The 12,067-nt window shown below is 43.9% G+C and overlaps 1 protein-coding gene across 1 annotated transcript in view; it reads left to right on the top strand.

Annotated features, from left to right (window-relative positions):
• The first annotated feature begins 382 nt into the window (after window positions 1-382).
• The window catches only part of HTR4 (5-hydroxytryptamine receptor 4), a 76,131-nt gene continuing 64,446 nt past the window's right edge, over window positions 383-12,067 (top strand). The window contains exons 1-3 of the mRNA XM_005144982.3: window positions 383-408; window positions 5,282-5,407; window positions 6,369-6,569. Coding sequence (XP_005145039.2) covers window positions 383-408; window positions 5,282-5,407; window positions 6,369-6,569 — 353 coding nt within the window. The remainder of the gene's footprint in view (window positions 409-5,281; window positions 5,408-6,368; window positions 6,570-12,067) is intronic.

Genomic DNA, 12,067 nt, shown 5'->3' with positions numbered 1-12,067 from the left:
GGTGTACGTGATCTTACCAACATGACTGATGTGTGTGGTTTAATCGCTGCATAAAATATGCAGAAGCACTTGAGGTCATTTAGAGAAGTTGCGGTGTTTACAGGAAAATAGAAAGTGAGCTTGAAAAAACTAATTACACTTTTTTTACTCACTTTAATGACTGTACAGAAGAGCCTTTTAAATACATCCATGTATGGGTTTTAAGCAATCATTCCACATCGGTATTTCACCTTTTTCCTTAAGTGATTTCTATATTCCTACTAACCAACAATCATTTTGTCTGAATCTCATTTCCTCATAATAGCAAACCCATCAATCTCTGCTTTATTAAACAGGGAAGCATGCTTGGAAGCCAGGGTGCTCAGATTTGATAAAAGATGTGATGCAAACCATTGATTTTAATTTACAGCGGTATCCACTTCTTTCATTATTAACAGCTTTGAATTACTGAGACTGAATAATTAACAAATATTCCTACTTCGTGATAGATTATTTAAAAGGCAGATGTATAGAAACATAGCCCAGATGAACATCCTTCCTGCACCCCCAGTGATGCATATGCCTCTTTAATGTTCCCCAGGGGAGCAATGCAACACGGCATGAGAGAAATACTCTTTGGAGAAATCTCCCACACACTTCCGAAACTGTTATCACAGCAAATGCTTCATCGACAAGTGTGCCAGTGTGTGTTCCTGACCTGCTGGCCTCTGTTCAGAGCCCTGGCTGTGGCCAGCCAAGTCCAGTGATGCAGAACAGGATGCCTGTGCTTTCAGGGCAGGGGTGCCTGTGTACACGGGCTGGAGCTGAAGCACCCCTCAGTCTTTGAGCAGGGCAACCCCCTTCCAAGGCACTGTGTGGTTGAGTGAGAAGCCCCATTCACAGCTCACCACCCTGGCAGGGTTTGGGGGTGAGGGAGGTGTTGCTCCCCCTCTGTACATGCTGCAGAGTGCAGCTGCAAGGTGCTCAAATAAAGCAATGATGAGAATTGTTTAAGGGCAGCAGAAGGATGGGCAAAGCTAGATAAGACAAACTATAAATCTAACTCAGCCTGGCTCTGTATAAACTTAACCATCATCGTCCTCTTTACCACTCTGCCAGCATGTGTGTGTACCCATGCTCATTCAGGAGGACAAGGAACATCTTTTGTATGGTGCTGTTCAGTGTGATTTGACATTTTGTTTAACAGATGCCACCACAAAGCAATGTTAGCCTATTGTGAAGGCTTATTTAGACAGGTACAATTACAGCTTGGCAGTCAAGGTGCCTTTGATCCCAGGATCCTCATTGTTCCTGAGGTTTTTCATCCCACCTGGTACCCAGCTAGAAGGCCTGTGGATGAGACCTGCCTTTGAAGTTCTTTTCCATTTCACTTTAATTTTCATGGTGTCTTCTGCTATTGAAGGTTATTAATGAAGGCTCCAGCATTCAGCTGTGCTCAAAATACTGATGTTTGGCAGGTCTCTGACCTTCCCCAGCTGTTCAGCAGTGACCTGCAGGAGCTGGGCAAGCGGTGGGCCCAGAGCCATATGTGCACCTCCAGCAGAGGAGAATCACCTTGTGCATCTGTTGTGCCTGGTGCTCACACGGGATGACCTGCTCCTGGCCACTTATCCTTTTCCAATGGACTTGTCTGCAGTGCAGGCTCAGGTGTCAGCAGCTCCTGCCTTCCTGCCTCCTACAATCTCTGGTGTGGGATTTGCTTCTGAGGAAAATAAGGTCTTGCAGATCAGCTGTATGTGGGGATGGTTGGGAGAGAGGGAGAATGATTTCTAGCAGGGGAAGAAGGGACACCTATTCTAGGAGCAGCCATGTGGTCAGTTCTTTAGGATGGCTTCAAATTTCAGTGTTAGAATAAGGAATTAGATGCCAGTTACCTTGAATTTTGGGGAAAGAATCTCTGTGTGGAATTTCGGGTGCTCGCTGGTGATTAAGAAGCACAGAAACTGGTGCTATTTGCTTGATTTTGCATTTAGCATGTTAGTGTGAGACCAAGAAGAAAAGCTGCCCAGAGATAATGTTCACCATGTACTGGCAGTTCAAAAGACAGACCAAGGAGAGGAAGACAAATGAATCTTCATGGGCTGCATCAAAAGGAGCATGACCATGGTCGAAGGAGGTGATCCTGCCCCTCTACTCTGCTCTCGTGAGACCTCACTTGGAGCATTGTGAGCAGTTCTGGTGTCCTCAACATAAAAAGGACATGGAACTGTTGGAACAAGTCCAGAGGAGGCCACGAGGATGATCAGGGAACTGGAGCACCTCCCATATGAAGACAGGCTGAGAAAGTTGGGGCTGTTCAGCCTGGAGAAGAGAAGGCTGCATGGAGACCTCATAGCAGCCTTCCAGTGTCTGAAGGGGCCTATAGGGATGCTGGGGATGGACTTTTCATTAGGGACTGTAGTGATAGGACAAGGGGTAACAGGTTAAAATTTAAACAGGGGAAGTTTAGACTGGATATAAGGAAGAAATTCGTTATTGTGAGGGTGCTGAGGCACTGGAATGGGTTGCCCAGGGAAGCTGTGAATGCTCCATCCCTGGCAGTGTTCAAGGCCAGGTTGGACAGAGTCTTTCGTGGCATGCTTTAGTGTGAGGTGTCCCTGCCCATGGGAGGGGGTTTGGAACTGGATGATCTTAAGGTCCTTTCCAACCCTAACTATTCTATGATTCTAAGATTCTAAGCTGTAAAACACAAGCCTGCTGTGGTGCAGACCTCTGTGGCATGAGAGATTATATGAGGGAGGTACTCCTATATGTGTGTAGGTATTTCGTTTTCCACAGGCCACTGTCAGAATAATGGATTATGCAGTTACTTTTGATTAATAGGAATTTTATTCTGTCAGATGGGAGTAAGTATGACTTGGACCAGTGTAGGCAAATTGCAGGCAGCAGCTGCAGTGTACTTGTAAGAACTACAGGCACAAAATCCACTTGTTGCAAGAGTTGTCCAAGAGCTAATGAGCCAGGGTATCGGGAAGCAGTGCTCTCCAGTAAAAACTGGGAAGGACACATTTAGTTCAGGCAGAGCCTTGTCAACATTTCTGAATACAGTGAAGTATTTGCCTGGAGCTGCCAGCTTCTTGGAGCATTAATTGCCCTCACTGAAGTTGTGCCAAGTTCAACAGACACCTTTTTTAAATTGAGTGCAAACTTTCAGATCCTAAATAAAAACACATCTTGACTTTGCCTTTCTCCTGTCTTAGCTGGATGAAAACCTGTGGTTATGTCTGACTGCTTCAGCATAACCCCAGAGACCTTCCTACCTTAAGCAGGACTGTGTTTACTGACATGTGCACTGATAACCAGCAGGCAAAAGAAGCGGTTTTGCCTTTAGCTCTGGGTTGGGAACATTCATTTCGATACAGGAAGAAACCCACTTCCTTACCTGATACCCTTCACCCTTAGCCACCCATACCCCCTTCTCTGTATCTCTGCAGCCCACTTTCAGAAGGCCACGTGCCTGGCAGCACTAAGGGACATGTTGCCTTAAAACCTTGTAGAGTTGTGTCTACTCTATGTGGCATTTATTAATCTTCTAGTTTTCAAACATAAGTTTATTGGAATGAAAAGCTACTTGTGCTCTCACAGATGAGAAAGCGCTTGGCATGTGGACATACACTTATGAAGCTAGAATATGCAGTTGCCTTGAACCTCTTTCCTATTAGCCATATAATTGCACTTGGTTTTGAGCCTGCATGTGTCTGCCTAGTGCTGTGGTTTTGTATGAAATTAGTGTGAGGTCAGGGCATCTCTTTTTCTGTTCTTTATTTGCTCATAAACATCCTCATCTGTCTCCCATGATGTATTTCCTTCTAAAACTTTGAAAATCAAGAAATTCCTAAGGTATTGTTCATAATCAGTATGAAGAGTTCAGCCTCAGCAGGCAGTGATCTGACCCACTGGTGCAATAGGCAGTGGGCAAAAGAAGTTGTACTCAAAGTGGCATTGCTTTTAGGGCAAAAAATTGAGATTTTGATTAAGTGGATGTTCTACAGTGTGGACTCAGGGTGAGGTCAGCCCCTAGAAGCCTATTAACAGGTAGCAGAGGCAGGACTTCAGCAGTCTCTAATCTTTTTCAGCTTTGCCAAAACCAGGACAATTCAGAGAGATAAAGTGTTAAGGTCTGGGCTGTATTTAGTAAATAAGACATGACCCTGGAGGAAGTCAAAGTAAACCAGAATAACAGTTCCATCTTTCAGTTACCTGCACAATCTCACAGCATTAATCCTGGGTGCTGAATGCCAGCTCTGCATACTGTGATGAAATTTCCCTGCTGAATTAGCGTCAAATGCTGCTCTTAATGCCAGTGTATGAACAAACACCCATTCTCACCAGTGTAAAGTCATATGGAAAGTTACACAAGATGGCAAAGGTTTAGGATGCATTTTGTTCTGGATTCATATTTGGAAATAGTTTTAAAAGAAAAGTGGCTCAGAATTTTGTTATAAAACCTATTTTATGAGGAGTTGAACGCAATTTATTGTGTGCTGTGCGTTACCTCCTGCTTTGCAGGCTTCAAAAAACCCAACTTTTTTGAGACATTTGACAAGATATTTGTAGAAATGCAAATTTAAAATATGTCCAACATTGTGTTCTTGTGTTATCCTTCCTTGTTCTTTTCTTTCTCATCATTAAATGAAAGAAATTATGGGCGTCAGGGTAGAGGGATGTCAGGTTCCTTTTAAAACTTTGTTTTCCCTAATTGTGGGAAAAGAATAACGAAAAAGAAAAAAGCCAGACTGCCTTTTGTTCTGTGTTGCAGAGTGAAAGGAAGAGAGAACAAGGGAAAAGATTACATAGATTTCAAAATTCAAGGTGTAAAATGCTCATCATGAGGAAAACCTTGAGAAGAATGGAAAAATTAAAGAAAACCAAAACACTTCTGCAGAGAAAATAACTTTATTTACTGAGGTGAAAAGGAAAATGTTTTCATCCCAAGGCTCAGACTTGGAAGGGACTTTCACGAATCACGCACAGTTCACTCCAGCCCTCAGAAATGGGCTCCTTCACTGCACCTGCTAGTGTACCCATCACTGGGAGGGCTGTGTGGCTGTGGCTGTCCTCTGCCTGCAGCCTTTCTGCTGATGAACACAAGCCTTGCAGCCTTCCCTATAAACACAAAATCTCTTTATTGATGGTCCTGGTGGGAAGGCTGCTTTGCTGTGTGGGGATGCTGCTCTCACACTCACAACAAGAAGTGCCCAAGCACCTTGGCACTGCCCAGGCAACCCTCTCCCAGTGCCACTGCAGCTTCTTTTGTCTTCTATTTCTGTGTGCTCCCCAGTTCGAGTGAGGGCTTTGGCGTAGCGGAGAAGATCGTGCTGCTCACCTTCATCTCCGCCGTTATACTGATGGCCATCCTGGGGAACCTGCTGGTGATGGTGGCTGTGTGCCGGGACAGGCAGCTCAGGTGAGCCCACCCAGCCAGGGGGCAATGCCCATCTAACAGGGCCCATGTCCATAGCTGAGGGCATAAACTATCATGACAAGGGGTGTCTTTGTCCATACATTGTAGAACTGCAATGTCAGACCCACACTGCGTCAGTGCCTCCCCATTCAGATTTACACGGGGGTGGGGAGATCATTTTAGTATCCATACTCTACATTTTTAGCACTCTCAATGTAAAGAAACCAGATAGAGCAGTGAAAAACAGAGCTAATTCCTTGGAGAAGCATCTTGTCGTCTACCCCTCTTCCATCTCAGGTTTCCTAATAAGGCCATCAGAAAGCCATGCAGACCAAGGTGCTGTGGCCATTGTGCTGCACTGCTGCAGCTTGACAAAATGCTGCCAGTGATTTTGGAGGGGGGGGAGTGTTTTCACAGGCACAACTCCTGTCTCAATGCTTTGCTGCTACCCTGGGAGTTGTCAGACCAGCCTCAGGAGCAGAGTGAGATATTCAACAGCCTCTATTCATATTCTGCGTGGGTTTTTTAATGGATTTAATTCTATTTTATTGTTATGATTTAAAAAGTACTCTTCAAGTTAAAATTACAGCTTCAGTCTAGATTCTTCTCAGTGCTTTCTGGAAGGATTTTCTCAATTTACAAGTTGAAATAAAGTTCCCCTTCTCCACCCCAAACTCTCTAATGCAAGCTGTGAGGCTGAGCCACATGCAGAGGCCTATGAGCATGTATTTGCCTCTTCTGTGTGAGCGGAAAGATGTGTTTATCCAGGCAGCATGGTGGATGTTAAGCTATAAAACCTAGGAACAAGCCAGCAGTGACCATTAAAATGAAGAGTACATTAGAAAGAACCATTTAGTGTGTTTAAGTGAATTAGACCCAAACAAGAGCTTAAATCTCTGTTCCACATGTAAAGGATGCTGCACTGAAACTATTCTACACCCTAATTTTGTGATCTGTCTTGCAGGAAAATCAAGACCAATTATTTCATTGTTTCCCTTGCCTTTGCGGACCTGCTGGTGTCAGTGCTGGTGATGCCATTTGGAGCCATTGAGTTGGTTCAGGACAACTGGATCTATGGGGAGATGTTCTGCCTGGTCCGGACATCCCTCGATGTCCTGCTCACCACAGCATCAATCCTGCACCTCTGCTGTATTTCACTGGACAGGTATGAACAGTAGAGCATGAAGACTAATCACAGTTGCTTTAAGCTTTTTCAGTGTTGTTGCTCATCAGCAGTAGCCAAAGGGAAATATGAATCTGCTGGGAACTGTAGAGCAATAAGTCTCTCTCAGTAGCTGATTTTGGCAGGAGGTCTCTGAATCCTCATGAGTATAGAAAAACTTGAAACGAATGAGATTTATATTGATAGAGGAAGCCAGGTTCTCAGCTGCTTTGCAGCACAGCTCTGTTTGCATTAATGAGCCTATGTGGCACATTCTGATTTAAAGGCACCTTAAAGATGGATCCAAGAGCAAGTCCAGTGCGTCGTGCACAGGATGCTGTTTTATCAGGGATATTGCCCTCCATTACAACATCAGGTGCTGCTTACTGCCAGGGGCTGTGGGCAAGGCTTGGCTGGTGCATGGCTTCATGTGAACCTCATCTTCCCAGGGACAAAACCATCGAATTATCTGTCTTTCTTGTCAAAAGAATATTTGACATATCTTCCAAGTGCTATCAGAACTGCTCTTCCTGCTGCTAGCAGCCATACAGGCAGACGAAAAACAGTATTACCAAATGACATTGCAACATATATTACTAGATTATATGGAGAAAGAGCAAAAAGAGCATACACAACCCCCCTAAATTTTGTGGGCTATTTTTCTAAGGCATCCATTTGCACATCTCTATTAGTAAAGGCTACCAAGGATAGTAAAGCTGGTGAAAAATGTGTATGGGCTCTGAAAACTTCCTTTTCTTTAGAACTTTTATTGCAAAATGAAGGTGAACCTGAAGTCTTGAAGAACAATTTATGGCAAACAGTTCTTGTTTACTGTTGTTTGGAGCTTTTCAGTGTAAATGGCAGAACTTCCCATATAGAATAGCAAGAGTTTTCACAAGATAAATACTTAGAATAAAACATTTTGACTGGCTATTCTAATAAGCAATATTTAGAGCTTTCATTTGAGCTGTGTGCAGAAATTTCAATACCTTTAAAAATACTATTGCTTATTATTACTAATATGGCCAAAATAACCATAATCATTCTCGTTGTCATGACAGCTGATATTTAAATAACACTTTTCATCCAAAGAGTCTGTACACAGCCAGACTTCAAAAGGTGTTTGATTAACTTCTTCACAGATGGGCAGCATGCCTTTGTTGTAGGACAGAGGGGCACCAGCACAGGCAGTTGTATCCAGAGAGAAGCTGATATGCATCAGCTACAGTGCTTTTCCTAATCTGGAAGTTTAGATGGCTGGAATGCAGATAGAGGAAGCTCATTATCTTAAAAACATTCCTACTTCGAGCCAATTACCAGTAAAGCAGATGTTAGGCACTGTGCTCTGTATGTGGCCTTGTTACATGAAATGTTGGAGTTTGATTCTCCAGGCTCTTAATTAAACAGGGGGTTGTGTAGAGAAGGGGATGTGAAGGGAAAATGTTGGTTTACCCCTCTCCTTCACCCCCTGATCTCTGACAACCGCAGGGATGAGAAACCTCCCATATGGGGTGCACAGAAGGAAAACTCCCCCTTTTCTCTCTGCCTCTTGCAGAGCCCTGTCATGCCATGAGCTCTTTCTACTGCTGCCTGTCCCCATCAGTCCCCATGCTCCTGGGACAGCCTTGTTTGGGTGTGGCAAAGGGGCTAGAAACCCCTTGGTTCTAGGGCTGTTGAAATGCATGGCTTAGAGAGCATTATAGCTCTACTCTTCCTTCTATGCTCTTTTATTCTCTGCCCAGGGAGTCCTGAATTCTCTCTGCCAGATGCAGAGCTCCATAGCAATGGGTGAGTATCACTGTCTGCAGCAATACATAGATGATTCCCCTTCTTTTGGACAGAGGGAAACAGGGAGATGAGTCTGGAGACCCCCACACCATTCTCCCATCCCAGGACAATACTTTAATGAGTAGAATACTACATGGAAGAAGTGAATGGCTGTCTTGAAAGAAAACAAGAGCTGTAACTGATCTTTGGAGGAAACTAAACCTCTAAGCTAGTTCTACATGTCTTCTGAGGAGGTTTTGGGAAGGTGCAGTCCCTCGTGCACTGGCATCTGAGGGTGGCGGGCACTGTGCTTGAATGAGTCCCATATCAGCATCATTCCATTTGAGTTCTTGGCTTCTGTGATAAAATTATCCCGCTTTTAAAGATTTCTGTTTACCAAGTGTGTATTTGAACCTGTTGCTTCCTATTTGCTTTAAGCATTCTTCCTATTTCTTCAGGATTAAAATGATTCTTTAAAATAGAATGAAAAATGGGCACAGTGGCTAAAAAGAAACCCAAACCACAAACTCACCAATCCTGGTGCCAAACTGATAGGGGAAAAAAAGTGCTTAGAGCTCTGAATTTGAAGGTCCCAAGAGCCAGAGATCATCCTAAGTGTCACAGAAAAAAACCCAAACAAAACGAACCAACTTTAAGAAAATGCCTGTAGATTCATTGTTATAAATGCACTGACAGAGAGAAATCCCCCAGTATTTGCCATGCCCTCAATATTGGCTATGGCAGACTAAGCAGCAGTCAAAATGCTTGAAAAGAAGCTGAGGATGAATTCATTAATGAGTGCTGGGTGTGCTGAAAGCCTCTGCACATTGAGGGGTGAGGGAGCAGAGCTGCCTGGGATACAGAAGCACTGCGGCAATCTCCGTGACAGCTGACGAACCTGAAAGCGCCAGATGTCAGGGAATTACTTCAGGACACACAAACACTCTTTCTCTTTCACACGTGTTTACCATACATGTGCTGTTCTTTGCTGTCAGGCAGAGAGAGAGAAAAGGTTCCCCAAGCTGGTGGCTGGATGCAGACATGGGTAATTATCACAGCCTTTATCTGTTGCTTGCTGCTTTCATGCTGAAGAATGACACCTCTGCAGACTAGCTGCTGAACTGATCTAAATTTTAGGTGATTCTCTGGTACATTGTTTTTCTTGTGGCTTTATTGAGTGCTTGTCAGAGTAATGACCACCACACAATACCATTAACAGAGCACTAGCAGCAACATCCCCGAGACAGACTGCTTCTCTCTAAAGCACTTGAATTTGCCATAGAAAGCTTTCTCTATCTTCTAATCTCTGCAGGGCATATATACCTCTCCCAGCCATCCGGTCTTGCTGTAGAAGTTCATCTTTGCCACTGACATGAAAAAAGCCAGGTTTTCATCTTAGATATTTCAAAAGGTGTATTTCTTCTCCCAGTACATGAAGACACAATTATGTCTGTGTTTGCTGACAGTGAGTGAGTGTCTGTCTCAGGTAGAGGGAAGAATCTCAAGTCAGCTGTGTGGCTTTCATCACTTTCTGTTTGATCAGACACTTCAGTATGAATCTGGCTGAGTGCTAAGGCTGCTGGGTTCTCCCAGAACCCAGTGTCAAGTTCGGACTACTCACCATGGTGCTCGAGACAGACCAAGGTGCCTCCTGTAGCACTGAACTGCTGTGAATGAAACTCTTATGAAGGTGGGTCATTCCCTAGTCATCTTCCTCTCTAAAACCTGTATTTTTTCCTCCTATTGATTGACTAATTAACATGATTTTCAAAATACAACTTAGCCATGGCCTACTTGTGTCCTCCTGAAGTTTAACATCCACCTGGACATCAACCTTGAGCACAAAAAGAATCCTAACTTGACCAGAAATTTCTATGCTAATTCCTGAGCTCTTTCAAGTCCCGAACAGTCTATTCAAAAGTTGTTACTGTATATGTTATTTTACATTTCTGCAGTGCTTGCTCACTGGCATGGTCTGTCAGCCTGATTAGGTAAATCAGAAAACAGGTTGTATAAAAGCAATTGTTTTCCACCATGCAAGCAGCAGTCCTTGATGTCTGCAGATCCAAAACCCAGTGCCCCTTAGCTAGCAACACTGTCAGGTCTAAACCTTCACAAAGACCAATTACATTAATTTTTTAACCTAATGGGCCTGTTTATTAAACCATTTTCCATTTGAAATGAAACATGAGGTATTTTCCTCTATTTCAGAGGAGGCATTTGGGTTGAAGAAGTCAGGGCGAATGTAGGCACCTTGATTTTGGCCCTTAGCACATCCCTAAGGATGTGCCATGGTTCATTCCTTGCTGCGTTGAAGAGAATATTACACTTGTGCTGTGTCATGCTGCAGGTCATCTGTAGCCAGTGACAGTCCCACTTCCCTCCTGTGTTGTTTTCACAGAGATTAATTCACTTTTGCTGCCATGGATTTGGCTGCAGTTCCAAACCTCCTCAGCAAGCAGAACAAATGAGGATTTTCAGGACAGCTTGGATGGAGTGGTGGATACAGAATAATAGATCCATTTTCCATACCAAAAGAAGGCTAAATCCCACCTTTTAATTCTGCCTATTTCTTCCTCCTGATTTTCTTCCTCCTTGCTTCCTCTTGCTGTGGCTTTCCTGGGAGCATCACTTCCAGGTATGTTTTGGTCTGCAATCATCCTGAGAAAGGCAAGGAATAAATTTCAGCCTCACTTCATGTCTGTGCTAGAGATGAAAAGTGCAAACGTCCACACTTCAGCCACATTTGAATACGAGTACAAAAGTTTCTAAATCCCACTATTTCTTGAGCACTTTGCCAATTTTTAAAATACTTTTCCTTTTGCAAACAGCTCAAAGTTGTGCTGTTCCTGGTGCGTATCTGTTGAAATGTGGGTACCTGACAGTGCAGTCTAATAGTGATTAATGACTTGGCAGAGTAACCATCCTCTTACCCATATGAGCAGCATATCCAACAGGTGCTGTTCACTATTAGAATGTCACGGGCTAGCAAAGTCTCCTAATTTCCAGCTGCTGCACCAAATTCTCCTCTTGGGACTTGGACAACAGGCTTTCAAAGCGTCTCCCTCACTTGTCCTGTGCAAACATAGCTGAGATATGGAAAGGTGTCAGACAGTTTAATTTTTGTGGTATTCTGCAGTCACCTCCAAGCAACTTTCAGGTCAGCTCCAAATACTCACTCTAGTATGAATACGAGCAATGTGTCTTTCCCTCTTGTCCAGGCTTTAAAGGTTGCTGGCAGAAACTTGAATTTCTGTGACAATTTTTGGTTGGTTTAGGGTTGTTTTTTCCCACAGTGAGAACTAACTCCCAAACAGTGTTCAGAGGACAGAATAGATGAGGAGGTAGTGGTGGATGGCCCTTAGAAGATCAGAACAGGTAGATGAATGCCTGGGGTTCTGTGTGGGGAAGGATGACTCAGCCCATCCTTGATGTATTTTCTATCTCCATAGCATCACTGGTCCTGGCAGCTAGGTTGGAGCAGCACTGACAACACTGTTTCCTTTAGAGCGCTTTATAGAATCATAGAATAGTTAGGGTTGGAAAGGACCTTAAGATCATCCAGTTCCAAACCCCCTCCCATGGGCAGGGGCATCTCACACTAAAGCATGCCATGAAAGGCTCTGTCCAACCTGGCCTTGAACACCACCAGGGATAGAGCATTCACAACCTCCCTGGGCAACCCATTCCAGTACCTCACCACCCTAATAGTAAAGAATTTCTTCCTTATATCC

The sequence above is a fragment of the Melopsittacus undulatus genome, chromosome 10 (genome assembly GCF_012275295.1).
Source record: "Melopsittacus undulatus isolate bMelUnd1 chromosome 10, bMelUnd1.mat.Z, whole genome shotgun sequence".
NCBI classification, from domain to species: Eukaryota; Metazoa; Chordata; class Aves; order Psittaciformes; family Psittaculidae; genus Melopsittacus; species Melopsittacus undulatus.
This window is presented reverse-complemented; position numbering and strand designations above follow the sequence as displayed.